The sequence below is a fragment of the Gymnodraco acuticeps genome, unplaced genomic scaffold (assembly GCF_902827175.1).
Source record: "Gymnodraco acuticeps unplaced genomic scaffold, fGymAcu1.1, whole genome shotgun sequence".
Lineage (NCBI taxonomy): Eukaryota > Metazoa > Chordata > Actinopteri > Perciformes > Bathydraconidae > Gymnodraco > Gymnodraco acuticeps.
The window spans coordinates 1,143,099-1,159,651 of record NW_022992032.1 but is presented as its reverse complement, the minus strand read 5'-3'; the positions used below and the strand labels follow the sequence as shown (position 1 = coordinate 1,159,651).

The 16,553-nt window shown below is 41.2% G+C and overlaps 1 protein-coding gene across 1 annotated transcript in view; it reads right to left on the bottom strand.

Annotated features, from left to right (window-relative positions):
- The window catches only part of macf1a (microtubule actin crosslinking factor 1a), a 283,339-nt gene that overhangs the window by 27,400 nt on the left and 239,386 nt on the right, over positions 1–16,553 (bottom strand). The window contains 15 exon segments of the mRNA XM_034201651.1: positions 204–326; positions 448–674; positions 1,713–1,938; positions 3,075–3,083; positions 4,292–4,495; positions 4,579–4,797; positions 4,897–5,124; positions 5,745–5,951; positions 6,667–6,893; positions 7,399–7,483; positions 8,148–8,474; positions 10,090–10,249; positions 11,247–11,413; positions 12,213–12,383; positions 13,182–13,343. Coding sequence (XP_034057542.1) covers positions 204–326; positions 448–674; positions 1,713–1,938; positions 3,075–3,083; positions 4,292–4,495; positions 4,579–4,797; positions 4,897–5,124; positions 5,745–5,951; positions 6,667–6,893; positions 7,399–7,483; positions 8,148–8,474; positions 10,090–10,249; positions 11,247–11,413; positions 12,213–12,383; positions 13,182–13,343 — 2,742 coding nt within the window.

Genomic DNA, 16,553 nt, shown 5'->3' with positions numbered 1-16,553 from the left:
AGCTACAGCATTTTAAACTACTAGTACAGGCTTGCAACTTATAAGAATACACAATATTTTATAAACTGATGATATGTTTTACATGTAAATATTGACCTGAAAAGCAACTTCAGCTAAATGTAGAGGATTTAAAAGTAAAAAAAAGGTAGTACTTTAAGTAGTACTTGAGTAAATGTTACATTAAACTACTATTGATTTCTCACCTCATCAATGGTCTTCTTCACTTCAGGTTTCTCAGTTTCTCCACAGGCAAAGATGAGGTCGGCTCCGAGGGTCCTGACAAACTCCAGCTCCTCCCTCAGGCCGTCGGTCTCTGCCTTAATAGCCTGGTGGAAGGAGACAAAGACATGGTACTGAGTCCTTCAAAGTAAAAACACACTATTAGCTCTTCGGTTCCTCTGCTCTGCCTACTGTTTATATTAAGTCCCTCCCTCTGGCCCTCCATACCTCAGCAGCCTCGATCTGTTGTTTAATGAGCGAGGGGTCCACGCCGGGGTCCTCCAGCTCCCTCACGATGTCCTGGGAGTCTCGGAGCGTGCTCAGCAGCGCCGCCACGTCGGCCCAGAACTTCCCGGCCAGGTCATACACGTCGTTCAGCTTCCCCTCCTTCTCCTCCGCCCGCTGCCGGATCTCATCCCACAGGGAGCGCAGGCGCAGGAGGCGGGTACGGACGGCTGGGGAGGAAAAGGGGAGGAGTCAGAGATTACACAGACTGGTGGAGAAAAGCTGGTTGGATCTCACTGGCCATTCAACTTGGTCATTTTTAGTGTAATGTCAAAAAAGTAATAATGTTTTCTTTGTTGGAGTGCTTAAGTTAAGTCTCTTATCAGTCCACTCCCACTGTATCTGCACAGTGAGGCCTTTCACTTCATCCAAGTGTGGAGGGCATAGGGAGGGTAATATAACAAAGACACATGTGTTTGGACCATGTGTGTTGGATGAAATATGCAGAGCTGCAGAATCTCAGTTTCAAGATTTGACAAGGCTGGCTTTATGCCACTACAACTTACAGTGGATTGTTTAGTCAGTGGACTCGTTGGACTGGAGCCCAAAATAAGATTTGTAATGTTTTTCTCCCAGATTACAGAAGCCTGCTATGTTTTCCGATCACTTCACTTTCTGATTTCCTTTTGGAACTGGAAGTTCTTTAATATTTATTTTCAATAATAGCAAGTTCTTTCAATTTTTTAAAATAAAAAAATCCACTTTTATGGGCACACAGTGAATGCCTACAAGAAGAGTCGGCAGCCAATTAGGTTATTTAGATATTTAGTTGGTAGCCATTTATTTTACATTACATAAAGTCAATGCTTATATCACAAGTGACTTACAAAAGGTGCAATAAACCATGAAGAATTAAACTCAATAAAGAAAGAATCCTGCAAGGACATTCACTTGGAATAAGCCAAACCACGTAGGTGCTACTGCATTGCTTCAAATAAGTACAACGTGACATTTTTAAGTAAAAAATTGTCAGTCTGTGATGGAGACCTACAATTTGTATGCACAGCATCTTATCAATGAATAGAAAAAGTACATTAAAAGGTGAAATTCAAATCAATCATTAAAAACAAACTATTTTTAATTAAATATAAGGGAGATTATTGATATTTATGTAAATCCCTCATCCTGTTTGACACATGGAAAATACGCCTGTATGTGATTTTGAATGTTGTTTCTCTTATATTCCCGGCCAGGCACATCCTACTGACCCTGAGCGGCAGGGTCGTCGTGAGCAGCCCGTCCGATGAGCTCCTCTCCGCGGGCGCACAGAGCCGAGAAGCTGGGCAGCAGTTTGTCCAGCTCCAGCCCCTGGGCTCGGTGCTCCCCCAGCTGCTCCCTGATCTTGTCCACCTCGGCTGCCACCGGGGGGGGCTGCCGGAGCCGCTGCACCGCCCCCTCCAGGGTCTCCAGCAGGGGGTCCATCTTGTCGTGAAACTGGGGGCGGAAGGAGAGTTGGATAAAAGTTTAATAAAGAGGAAGTAGAGAGAGTGTGTTGACGGGGATGGGTTTGGGTTTTTTGATAGCCGGGTGACATTTTGAAAGTGGGAGAATACTGAGATATGGTGTGGGTGGTCGGCCATCTGCGGCACACTGCATTCACTTCTCTTATTATGAGTTTAACATCAGATTTCAACAGGGATGTAAAACAGCTATACACTTCTTATCAAATGTTTAAAAGGGCCCCATTAAGCTCAATTTCAGGTTATTAGTTGTATTGTGTGCCTCTACTGTGAACTGTTTACATGCTTTAATGTTTAGCGACTGTTACATAATGATGTCACTATGTTACAGAAGTGAACAAAAGAGCCCAATGGAGGCGTTTCAGGCAGAGGGAGTGTGTGGGAGAGAAACTCCCTCTGGAGGGAACTTTGGGGTTTTAGCCTCTGCAAACCATTAACATGCACAGAAACCTATATATAATACACTACAGGAAAGGGAAAACCCCGATTAGTATAATATGGCCTCTTTAATATCTCAATATTGCACATTCAGCATGTCATCCAGGTACAAAAACTGGGACTGATCTACCACACAAGCGGGAGCTGCTTCTACACAAACATTTTGGATTGTGGAGACATTATGAACACAAGAGCAAAGACAGTACCATTTCTAGTAATTGATGGGCTTTTTTATGTACCTCAAGACAATCAATTTGCTTTATTACTACATAAGACAACAAACATCATTTAGACACAAGGGAAATATTTTGTGATACAGAAGGACAGCTATGACTCTCTTCAAGGACATACATCATGTCTAATTTGTAGGCTTATTTCAATCTAAAAAATTACAAAAAAAGACATTTCCTAACCAATTGAATTGAATGACACTCAGGGTTGGCATTCACATGATCTTATATTACATTGTGGTTTTAGAATTTGTACTCAGTACAAGACAAACTTGAGCATTTGAGCTAAATTAAGACTTTTTCTGGCCAGATTAGAACTGAATTAGTTAAAAAAAAGTCTGATTAAACATCTAAGTATTGACTCATATTTGACTAATAAACCAAATCAGGTGTCGCAGCCGCCCCTGAGTGCCAGTTGGTCGATGTCAGTCTGTGGTCTTACCTCTACCAGCTGGGTGATGCAGTGAGCAGTGATGACGGAGAAAATGTTGGTGGTTGGGGGGGGTTAACACACACAGCACATCCACAATGAACAAGGGATGGGATGGTGAAGGGTTGCAAAGGATGGGAGTGGACATGAAGGTGAGGGAGATTTAGATTAAGTGTAAAGGATGAGGAAGGGGAGACAACAAGGAGGTGGGAGGTGAGGATGGAGTGAGGGATGGGGACAGTGTGCAGGTGGAGGAAGAGACACATGGATTGGTGTGGTGGGGGTGGAGGAGGGTGGAGAAACATTACAATGAGTTAAATCAGAGCCATGCATACAGTACACAGTGTCAGGCAGTATCGAAAGGCAGCGACACGTAAGGCTGCCACACAGGTGATTCAATGACGTCTCATGAGATGAAGTGTGAAAAATATCCATAAGGAAAACTAGCACTAACAGACATAGACGTTGTATTATGAAAAATGGAACGTTATGGCTGAGCAATAGTTTCCCTAGGATTTTATATGCATTGTCAACTGTACCTGAGCTTTTTAAACATATATATTTGTAATGTTTTCAACTGATTGTGCTGCATTTTCCCAATCTTCACCTATTCTGTGTTTATAAAAAAGACTTAAAAGATGGATCAAGACTTAAAATGTGAGCATGCAAATGAAAAATCATAGATTGACAGGAAAATATAAACATCAAAGAACAAATGAATGAGAACAACTTAAAAACAAAACAAAAACGGGTGCTTTATGATAAAAGATTTTTTTTAAAAAGAAGCTTTCACTGATCTCATGACATGAATGCATGTTAATTTGTTATTATCCTCTAAGCACTTTGAATTGCCTTGTGTTGAAAAGTGCTATATAAATAAACTTGCCTTGCCTTCTAGTTTCCAGCAGCAAACACAAACTTCATGCTGCTTTGTAATCACATCAGTCTGTTTTGACTTGGGCTGCAGACATGAGCTAACAAGCTGTAAACAGCGTTTACAAGTCTACTACAATTTGCAAATCATTCCCTCCCTGCAAAATTGGGGGTGCAAAGTTGACCAAATAAGATAAAATCGTACACAAAATGTAATTCAAGCTTACTGAATTCACAACTCATCAAAGCCTTCAGACTTTCAGGTACCCAAGTAGATTGAATACTAACTTATGAGACCCAGGTTTGCAGTTAAAACAGTTCTTTAAACAGTGAGCAGTTTCTCCTCTGAGACGTACCTGTGATGACTGTGAAATGGCCTCGTCTAACGTTGTCGCACGACCTTTGACCCCTTCTTTGATGGCCAGGTAGCGCCTCTCGGCCTCGCTGTAGCGCTGCGTCACCTTCGCCGCCTCTGTGAGGCTAAGCTCGGCCAGCTGGGGTCCGATCTTCAGCAGCTTGTCAATGTGGGGCTTGTGCTCTGCGATCGACTCCCTCAGCAGCTGGAGAGGCAAGGGAAAGAGAGTGAGGAACAAAATACACATTTCAGCTGGAATAAGAGAACAGACTTGACATCTTCTCTTACCCTCATCTGGTCCTGTTGCAGGCGGAGGGCGTCGGTGTCGATGGCGGGCGGTGGCAGCTGCGTGATGAAGGTCTCTGTCTCGCCCAGCCATGGTTCTAGTTCCTCGTGTGTCTCCCAGAAGCGAGCGACCAAAACCTGGGCCTGCTCCAGAGCTGAGAACCGCTCGCTGTGGATCTGATTCACGCCTTCATATCGAGCGCTGAGCGAATCTGTCTTCACCTGCAGAAGGAGAAATGTAAAGACATGCAGATATCAGTTCCAAAGATCCCATGTAAGTATGATTAGTTTAGTTTCAATTTCTCATGTTCAGTGACTGACCATCAGTGCGTCCTTCTGGGCATCGCTGCAGGTTTCCAGGATGTCCTCCTTGGTGCTGAGCAGCTGATCCACGGTGTCTTTGTGTCGGATGATGTCGATGTTGAAGGCCCTCTGCACCTGCATCTGGGCCACGGTCACGTCAGGCTCCAGGCTCAGGGGCCCCAGAGACGTCAGTTTACGCTCTGTCTCCCCCACCCAGGCCAGCTCTGCATCCACCGCCTCCTCGTACTGAAAGGTGGAGAAGTTAGCGTTCAGCAGGTTAAAGTTAAAGGGCCGTCACAATCAGATTTTCGCTACACGATTATTTGAGTGTAAGAAGTTACAATAGCAATATTATTGTGATATTTGTAGAGAATTTGATAATAAAAAATGATAACAGTGGTATCAGTCAAATTGATATTTCACCATGTTAATTTCGTTGTCTCACTTACGACAAATTAATTACACCCAAAATAAGAGTCTAGGCAGGCTGAGAATGAGAATGAGGAATAGAAATTAGCTAATAAATAAATCTGGCATAAATGGTTTCTTCTATTATTGAGTTTAAAGTATTTTTATGCATGGTCAATGTTTATTTAAAAATATAAGATAAAGATTAAAACCGTAATACATTTTCCTTAGGAACTATTTTTTTCCAGTTACAACTAAAAGTTCCCAAAGAAATGTTTTTCTAACTGATAGTGAGAGAAATGCTGGATTGTTTACAAGATGTAAATAACATATCAATGTTTTATTTTTTATTAATTACGTTTATTGTATATATATTCTAATGTCCCTGGTGCTCACAGTAAAATACATTAAATGAATGGAATTTGAGCAAAACATTTATTGCACATATGTTGCAGTACCTGCTGTGACCTCTGGATGGCAGCTTGTACCAGCTGCACCCGCTGCCTGATGGTTTCATCAGACTGGCGGTAGCGCTGGTTGGCGTCTGCGACCAGGCGGTCCAGACCATCGCGGGCCCTCCACGGCACCAGATCCAGCAGAGCGCTGCCCACCTCGTTCACCGTGTCCAGCACTAGGCGCTTCTCTGCAGACACCTTCTTCAGCTCCTGCAAAAGTCAAAGATAAGGATTAGTTTGCAGCAAAAGAAGCTGCAATCAAAGGGAGCATTGTTGTCTTTTAAAAACTGAAAACGTATTACATTTGAAATGCTGAAAATGGCGTATTCGAGTGAAACCAACTGGATGGCAGCAACAAATTAAACGGCAATCATTTCTAAATAAATTCAATAGCTATGATAAACTGTAATTGAGTTCCAAGAAATCAATGTCACCATGGCAACTGTGAGTGGGTTGATACTGGAGAGGATGAAAATGTCATTACCGACAGGAGCTGTCACCAAAAGTAAGTGTAAAATGTGGATGATTAGAGTTTGATCAACTTAACACCTCGGTTACAGACTGTCATTCAAGTGCCCCAGCGGGAGTCACTTTCACAAAACTCAATAATGCTCAAATAAACTGCATCTTCAACAGTGGAATAATAAAACAGAAAATATTTTATAACACAAATCCATAAATGAGTGTACAAGAGAACAGATGCAATGTACAGATATTGATCCAAACACTTTTAAACTAAGTGACTCACAGCCATGTTAATAATATACCAGGAAGCAGACTGTCATGTCAAATAGTGAAAACACCATCAAAAGCAACTGCTCTCACTTAACTGCATCACGAATGACTTTCTGCATACCCTTTTGTTTTATAGTGTCTTCAAAATCATTGCAAAAATATATAAACATCTGTCTTAAACTCTTCCCACCTTCTGTCTTTCCTGGTAGGCGGGTGTTGCGTCGGGCTCCACGTTGTTAAGCTCCGCCTCAACGCCATCCAGCCATTGGTTGATGTCATCGTGGGCGCTGGCGAATCGTGTGGCCAGCTGCAGGGCCTGCTCCAGCGTGCGGAGCGCCTTGCTGCTACCCGTCGTCATCTCAGCGTAGCGCGACTTGATGCCGTCCAGCTTCTCCTGGATCAGCAGGACCTCCTCTCCTGGAGGCGACATACCAGATCAAATCCCTTTCTAATTTGTGGCTCTTCATTTCTTGATTATCTCCTAAAATTCCCCGTTGCAAGCATGTTCTGCCAAATCGCACAGCTTCTTGGGCTTGACAGTACCTCTAGTTGTTACAACATTGGTCTGAACAAGTGTTATTATGGGGTGGACCGACAATGATCTACTAATAGTGCCAGCAGTCAGCATGGCTAATATCATTAGGACAGAGACACAAACCAGATGTTACAGTTTGGTTCACCGCTGATTGTTTGGATATGAATCTACAACAACTATTGGATGTGTTTGGTGCATTTCTAATGGGATTTTTCACTAGGTTTCACAACATAATTTACAATTTTACAGAATATTGAATGCTTTTTATATCTTCTTTCTAAGAATCGAATTAAATACAATACTTTAACAGTTTCAGACATGTTAGGCACACATTTAGATTACGATAGAGTTTAAATTAAGTGTAGAACATAAGGGGTCTGAGATTACCTGTGGTCTGTTTCAGTAAAGCTTGTCCATTTTTGATAGCCTGGTCCACCGTCTTCTTCCTGCTCACAATCTCTTCATTTAGAGCCTGAGGGGAGAAAAGAGCGGGTTTAACATCTAGTAAGATATTTTCTCTTTGGCTCCGAGAACAAAGTCTTAGTACAGTGAGCATCCTTTAAGAAACTGATCAAAAAAGTGGAAGTAAATAAACTACACCTGTAGTGCTACAGGTCTTCGTATAAGAGAAGTATATCCTAATACAATAAAATACTGAAGGAAATGATTACGTGAATTATTTTAGGTATATATATTGTCATACATTGATATTCAAGTAATGTATTTAAATACAAAAAAAGTGTATTTACTTCAGAATCAGTATCAGGTTTTTTGCCAAGGTAGCAAACAAACAAGACGTTTCCTTAAGTGTTTGAATAATTAATTTGTAAGAAAAGGAGCAAAAATGTAACTACTAAAAATATATATTTATATATATATTTTATATAATATATTTTAAAACTATTATAAGTAAAAAAATTAAAGTTTACAAGAAAGATGAATATATAAATAATTAAATATATAATTTAATTTGAAATGTCAACATTTATAATGAAATATCTGTGCAGTTTGAATCGATTCAGAATGTAATTTTATAATTATTGATATATTGTATATTATTCTTAATAAACGTACTAAATACTGCTCCCATGTTTTGGAAGGAGAACGAGTGATTCAGAGAGTGCGTGAGGGCGTACCAGAGTGTGTTTGTGCTGCTCGGCCAGCAGCTGGTGCTGGTAGCTCTGCACAGAGACCTGAGCCAGCCTCTGAGCCACCTCTGCCAGCCAGTTCAGCACCTCCACCTCCTCCTCCCCAAACAGCTGGGCGTTAGCCAGCGCCTGCTCCAGCATGCCCGCCCGCCGGGAGCACCAATCAGTGAGCTCCGAGTGATTGGACCTCACCGCCCCAACGCGCTCGCTTAGCCAATTGCGATCGGCCGTGCAGCTGAGCGGGGTCAGCGATTGGCTGACGGACTCGAGGTAGTTAACCTCAGATTCACGTGAGAAGATCTCCTCTTGGATCGCCTGGGAGTTGTGTGTGTGTGTGTGTGTGTGTGTGTGTGTGTGTGTGTGTGTGTGTGTGTGTGTGTGTGTGTTTGAGGGCAGGGTGAAGGGAAGTGAGAAAAGGACAGCAAAACAACAGAACAAAAGGATGGATCAAAACTTAAAATGTGAGCATGCAAATGACAAATCATAGATTGACAGGAAAGCATAAACATCAAAGAACAAATGAATGAGAACAAACTTAAAAACAAAACAAAAATGGGTGCTTTATGATAAACATCTGCTTCCTCATTTAGTTAAGATATTTTTACAAAATATTTTTTTCCTTGATGTTCTCTCTTGACTTATAATATCTCTGTCTAACATGTCTGGCACTGGCAGAGTGCTACCAGCATTTTTTGTATTTATTATGTCCCTCATAAAACGTTCCCTCTCTGGATGTTTACAGTTAAATGATGTCCTTTTTATGTCTATCCCTTGTAAAAATATTTAAAAAATACTATAAATCCACTGAGATGAAGATAAGGCTAAGTTACTGTCTTCAATACAAGACACTATTACTCTTTTCCTTCAATTATTCCTGGCTTTGAATGTGTACCATATGTGTTTTTCAAATTATTTTCTCATTACTAGTATATCCATTTGTTTTCCATTTGTAATAATAACACATTTGGAAATAAAATATAAAATAAAACCAAGACTTACAAACAATTGGAATGAAAAAAAACTGTAGCATGCATGTTGGGGTTGTGAATGATTGCTTTGTGCCTCGTGCTTCCTCTTCCAGCATGTTGCCATTGAGTTACAGTAGCTTAGATTAAGGGTATTATGGAGATGGAGCACTGTATGTGCTCTCTATGTTATTTGTCCGTGCAAAAGGCGGGCTGCATAACTGGAATACCAACTATATTTCAAAAGGTAATACATGTGCTTGCATGAAATCATTAAATAGTGTGTAAAATATGATACACTACTTGCAAAGAATTGTACTTTTATGGTCTGTAATATTGTTTAAAATATGGAATTAGATTAAAAAGACCATGTTTTAGGTTATACATACATGGATTGCCTACAATTATAAATGTGGGTAATGTAGTTTAAATGTATCACATGTACAAACTGTTTAAAAAGCTAAGGAAATTGTTTTTATTTACTTGTTCACATAAGTATTCTCATACTCTTTAACTGTGATCGATCAGAGAGTCTTAATCTATGATCCTGTGAACGATTGCTTTTGTCTCCGACCACATATCTCGAGATTCCCGGTATTTTCCTCACTTTAGTAAAGTTGATATTTACTTGTTTACATAAGTATTGTTTAATGTAAATCTCTTTACTGTGAGATATTAGACCTATTAGTTTGAATCAATGATCCTGAGATCGATTGCTTTTGTCTCCATCAACATATCTTGATTTAGTAAAGTTCTCTATGAAGACACAACTTTCACTAATTCAATTCAACTCACCTTTTTCAAGAATTAGGATTAGAGGACTGTGTACATTTAGATATGATTTTGTTATTTAGATTACACTATCCAAAAACCGGCAGGTATCCAGTCTCCTGCTCACTGACCCAGATAAAAGTGGACCTCTTCATGAGGCGAGGGCTTTTGAGACAATGGGGGCCAAACGGTACCTTGTGCTTGACGATCTGCTGTGTGATCTTTGCCGTCTGGGTTCCCATTGGCTCAGCGGAGCCCAGGCGCCTCTCGGTGGCACTCAGCCACTCTCCCAGAGGCTCCAGGGCCTCGTGGAACTGAAGAGCCAAAACCTGCAGCTCCTCCAGCTGCCTCTGCCTGCAAGACAAAACGGAGGGGAAAGAAATGATGATAAGGAGGTTTTATTGGTGCTTTATTGCTTTTTTTTTGCTCAACATGGACCTGATTTTGTGCCACACAGCTGACGTCTTTTTTAACAAACACAGTTTATTAAATGTTCATGAAATCTTTATGATATAGTATCAAATTTTAAAGAATTTCCTAAACAGATAAATGTATTATTGTCGCAAGAGAGTGGTGATAAAACACATTTGTCGGCCTTATTGTGTGTGTGTGTGTGTGTGTGTGTGTGTGTGTGTGTGTTAGCATCTCACACTTTGCTTATAAAAAAACCAGTAGTGTGTGTGTGTGACATTGTATTGACTCAATATTGATGTTGTTTGTGTTCATACTAGACAGTGCAATATATTCCAGAGACATGGCAGACATTTTTACATCATGCCTTACAGGATGTTTGCATGTTGTTAAGCACATTTGAATGTTTATTATGACATTACTTTACATGAGATCATCCATACAAACCTCTTCAGTGTGCTTTGCGATGGTGTACTCATTTATTTCCCAAGTGAACAAGGAGTGCTGCTTAAATTACTCGCAGACCACAGAGACTGAAAGTAATGACACTTTCCTTTTGTTAAGTGCAGTAGCGCTCAACCGAGCCACACACAGATGAAACAAGATAACATGATAAAACCACAAGATAACATGCCGTTGAGGAACACCAGCAATTACTTTCCAAAACCACACATTTACAGCAAGATCAATCGGTGTTGTTTGGCTTTCTATGATATTATCTATGTTGCTTCTTCAGAGATAAAATAGACGGAACTGACGGTTTTGTGTCAGGCTGTACACAACATTTTTAAGCTTGTTTTCTTTTAATGTCTTGATGTTTGAATGAGGTACTTTAGCAGCGATGCAGATAAAGATGAGGCATCACTCATACTATTATTATACTCTTGGTAGAGTCAGAGACCTCTCTCTCCTGCCCCCCCCCTGCACTCAGTAGACTCACCTGCCGCTGGCCTTGTCCAGCAGCTCGGTCCATCTCTCTGCCAGAGTCTGGAGCTGGCTCTGGATCTTCTCCCGGTCCTGAGTGTCGGCTGTGGCTGCGATCCTCTCACCCTCAGCCCGGATCATCTCCACTGTCGGCCGGCGGTCATCTAACAGTCTCTGGAGCAGCTGGAGGAGGAGAAACACACCGGCATTGGAGGAAATAAAGATCAAGGAGGGTTTTCTTAACAGCAGTTTCTGAATTAGGTTCGACCATGGGACCAGATCTTTCAGCATCTTAATCTGTTTTTAAACATGTAACAAGGGGGGTGCTACTTTGTATATGGTACACACAGAACAAACTGTAGTTCACTCAACAAGGGATAAAACAGTGCAGATCAGAACACAACATACATTAATGGACATCCTTCCTTCCTGATAGCAGCCTCTCTTTGAACCAACAGGAATGCACTCCTTTACACTCTCTCAGCCAAACAGTGACACCACTCTTTGTTACGGATGTAAACGCGTGTGATTGATCGCCGGTCAGGACTGCTGCAGTTATGTGCACAAACACAGGAAGTAAATGTTGGATAAACAGGGAAATGTGTGTGTGTCTCTGTAAACAATGCTAATCCACCATGCATGTGTGTGTTTCTGTTTTTATGCCAGTCTGACTGGCAAACGGTCAACTGGGACCATTTGGATGCCAAGCAGATGGATCATTGACGCTGTGTGTGTGTTTTGTCATTCAAATACCTATTGTTTGTTATTGAAGGACACTGAGGGCATCCGAGTATCAGCAATGTTTTAAAAAAATAAAATGAATCTACTTAAAAGTTAACCTGAGCAGAAAACTCTTAACATCCTCTTCTGAAGCTTAAATCTATCTCTTCTGCTTTGATTTCTGAAATGTTAGATTTTTTTAACATTTCTTATAACTTTTTCCTTTTTTTAAAGAAAAGGTTCCTCTCCTCGTATCTCGTACCTTTTGCTCTTGGATCTGAGCCTTGACCACGCGGTATTCTGCTGACGGGGGCTTCTGATTGGCCACCAGTTCTTCTGTGTCGCTCAGCCAGCTGAGCAGAGGCTCCAGAGCATCCTGGAATTTCCCACAATGCAACAGGGCTTCCTGCAGCTGGGCGATCCGCTCTGCCACCTGAGGACAGGAGAGACGGTGGTGAGTTAAAAAAGAAAGTCAAAAAGCACTCAAAGATAATTTCATATTTACATACAAACACTAATGGGAAATCATGTGGCTGGATATGAGTGGACAGGAGGGTCCTCAATGGGACTTATCCTTTGACTTTTGTGACTGACAGCCTTTTTTATTTCATATTTAAAGCTTGGTTTTACAGTAGTGGTCCTTCAACGGCAACATTGTCTTGGCAAGTGTTCTCCAGCGGGGGGATCCCGTTTTCTTTGGCATTTTTTAAATGTTTTTCACAAAACCTTTTGGTGGAGAAGATAACTTTTTGAGATATTTTACTTTAACCCTCTACCTAATTACATTGATGACCTGTCTTGACATCAATTTACATTCAGAACAGGTTTTACCAAATTATAATTGGATTGATTTGACTGAAATACATGAAAATATACTCTAGGTTGCTTTTTAGTCTAGGGTTTACCATTTACAATGTTCGCCTTCATTGTTGTTTGCAGTAAGACAAATAGAAAATATGGAGGCGGGGTGAATTGATTCAAGGGGTGTTTCAATAACAATGTTCTAGTAATTTTGTGAGTTGTCTGGAACGCAGCATAACTATGTCACATAATTATGTAGCCTGGTGTTAGTGCAGTTGGATTCTCTGTTTTTTCCTAAGTCCGTAGAACTCTCCTTCACATCTTTCTTTGACCTCGTGACGTATTGAATCAAGATCAATGGAAAATGTGTTGATAAAAGACACAAGCAGTCATTGGTAACTATCTAGTTGCACTCGAAAAGAAGGCGTACCCGCTTGTTGAGTGAGTTCCATTGGAGGTTGGTGTTCTCCAGGTCGTGCTCCAGGGCCTGGGTGTCGGTGTGTTTGCCGGCGCTCTGGATCAGACCCTGACCCACGGCGTTGATGTGCTGCAGCTTGGGTTGAATGCTGTCCACCTGCTCTCTCTCCACCGCCTGGAGGAGGAACGAACACAAAGGTACATTCATTACAATGAAATGATTTATTAGAAAGAAAATAAGGTCTGCAATCTGAATGAAGACAAATCAAACTCAACCTAAGCACATAGACAAAACACTAAACTGAATCCATAAGCCCCAACATACACTATACAAAACCATATTACTTTCAAATGTATTTTCCTTATTTAAAGTATCTAATTACATTATATTGATCATTTTGTATAAAATAAATAGTTATAATAAACAGATTGAAATTAAATAATGTATTGAACATGTAAGCAAAAATATAAAGCCTTGGTTGAAACATTTAACTTGAAAGATGGTTTCCAAAATGACATTGGAGATTCAATCTGTGTGACAACAAATGGAAGTCAATTCGACCACATTATGAACCTATTTATAGACCCAAGTGGCTATTAGGAGACGGACTGAGGGATGTGGGGCGAGAAGAGAGGAGTGGGAGACAGGAAGGGGACAAGAGAAACGAGGGTGCAGGGAGGAGGAAAAGGGAGGAGGGGGAGCAGAGGATTATGGGGATTAAAACGAGGAAGGGGCTGGCTGGAAAAGGCTGAGTCGTCAACACACACACATGGTGGAGTACACTAACACACTTGCATGGATTCATACATTTACACACAAGCACACACATTTATAGCAAATACACACACAACCGGGCCTGTCTGGACACATTACTCACACACACGCGTCACAGTGGAGGGCTGGAGCCATCTTGTGATGACAATAGAGGCAGCCGCCCGACACTAAAGACAACCAGACCTGACTTCCCCGGCCCCAGAAAAGACGGAGAAACAGCCAATGCAGCTCCTCTGTCACAGTGAATCTGGACCACTACTGTATGCAATACACGTACAGCAGAGGGGCTCATAGTAAGGGCCAGGGTCCCATTTGAGGTCAGGCTCCCTTTTCAGGTTTCATATTTGTATTTAGTACCTCCTCTACTGGGAAATGTTTACATGCTTTAATGTTCAAAAAGCTCTTTCATATTCTCAAACTGCCTGTGCTGGAGCACCTCTTTTCTCCCAGAATTGGGAGTGTTACATAGTGATGTCACTATGTCAGTAAACAAAGGAGTCCAATGGACGCATTTCAGGCAGGGGGGAGTGTGTGAGTTAGGGAGAGAACTTTGGGATTTTAGCCTTTGCAGATCATTTACAAACACCTATATAACAAACACACTACAGGAAAGAGGAAGCCCAACATGAAATAAGGGCCTCTTTAAAGTTTAAGTGATCAATTAAGGAATTATGGAAACACTAAACTGAACATGTCCCATTACAAAACGGCATTACTTCAAATAACGTTTTCTTATTTTTACTATTTAATTACATTTTCACAATTTGTATCACGTCCCTGAAATATAAAATATTGTTCCTGATGGTTTTATTGTATACACAAATAGCATCAAACCAAACGGCTTAAGTAATAAATGTGTGAGAAAAAATGCATTCTGCTAAATTCTTGTAAACCATGCTACTATATGCAACCATCTGCCGAATCCATAAAAACAACTAGAAAAATGTCACGGTATTCCACCAGTTCAATGACCACCACAGATGAAATCCATTCGGTTGTCAAATGGGGGTCGCTGTCATGATAACGTTTAAGAAGTCCTGACATTCAGGGCCCACAGAGGGATAATTAGGCCTGGTGGTTTAAAATGAAGCCACACACACACACACACACACACACACACACACACACACACACACACACACACACACACACACACACACACACACACACACACACACACACACACACACACACACACACACACACACACACACACACACACACACACACACACACACACACACACACACACACACACACACACACACACACACACACACACACACACCACACACACACACACACACACACACACACACACACACCACACACACACACACACACACACACACACACACACACACACACACACACACCACACACACACACACACACACACACACACACACACACACACACACACACACACACAAAACCAGATGTGCACATCCAAAACACACACACAACAGATTTTGGTAAATCCATCGCCTGGAGGAAAATAGCTGGTGTGACAATACTGGAAGGGGTGCAGTTAAAGTGAGGGAGGGGGGGATGTAGGTTTCTGGTTTCACTGAAATACCACTATGGTCTGGAAGAAGCAGCTACAACAGTCGTGGGAGTTCAGCAGCTAATAATAACAAACTATTTGCACTACTGAAGCTAATACAAGTGCAATTAAAATGTATGAACAAGAAATGGTTGTCCCCCCATTTTCAATATACATTTCAAAACATATATTTTTGACACCATCGTCTTTTACCTTGTAATAAATCAATTCTAGGACCTCCTATAAATAGTAAGTTTACAATCTAGCAGTGCAGGAATAATTACATTTCAGCAGGTTACATTTAAATATTGTTTATGAGTAAGTCACAAAAATTAAGCAACACAGGGATGGATATCTCGGAATACAGCCCACCTTTGAGTAATAATCACATTGAGTTTTCACTATGATGATTCTTGGATTATGAAAAAAAGCTCAAATGAAGCCAAAGAACAAATTGAGTCCAAACTGAAGGTGTTAATGTGCCTCTCATTCAAATCATATTCCCTTGCATTAGAAAATGTCAAGGCCTCAGATGTGAGATTTATGAAGACGGAGTTTTCTGTTGCAGATGGTCTGGAAGTGGTTGAACTAAAACGTGTTTCTGAGCCTCTGCAGGCAGCGGCTCAGAAACAAAAGGTTTACAGGTTCCTGGTTTGAATAGTTCATCAAACTACAGTTTCCCAACGCCAAGGATGTGTGTGTATTTGTGCGTATAGTACCTAACCTGTGAATGTATTTACGCATGTCTGGATCTATGTGCAAAATAAGTGTTCTACAGGTATAAATCTGTGTGCATCATTACATATGAATGAGCAGTGTGTGTGTGTGTGTCTAAAATGGACGCAGCTGTGTTGTGGCGATGGGCGTCATAGCTACTTATAACAGGAAGTCTGTCGGACAGAACAACAATGACTATAGCCGTGACCTGCTCCACCCTACGCTGTATCCTGGTGTGTGTGTGTGTGTGTGTGTGTGTGTGTGTGTGTGTGTGTGTGTGTGTGTGTGTGTGTGTGTCAGAGATAAAGGGGAAAAGAAAAGGAACAAACTGGGAAAGTACACCCATT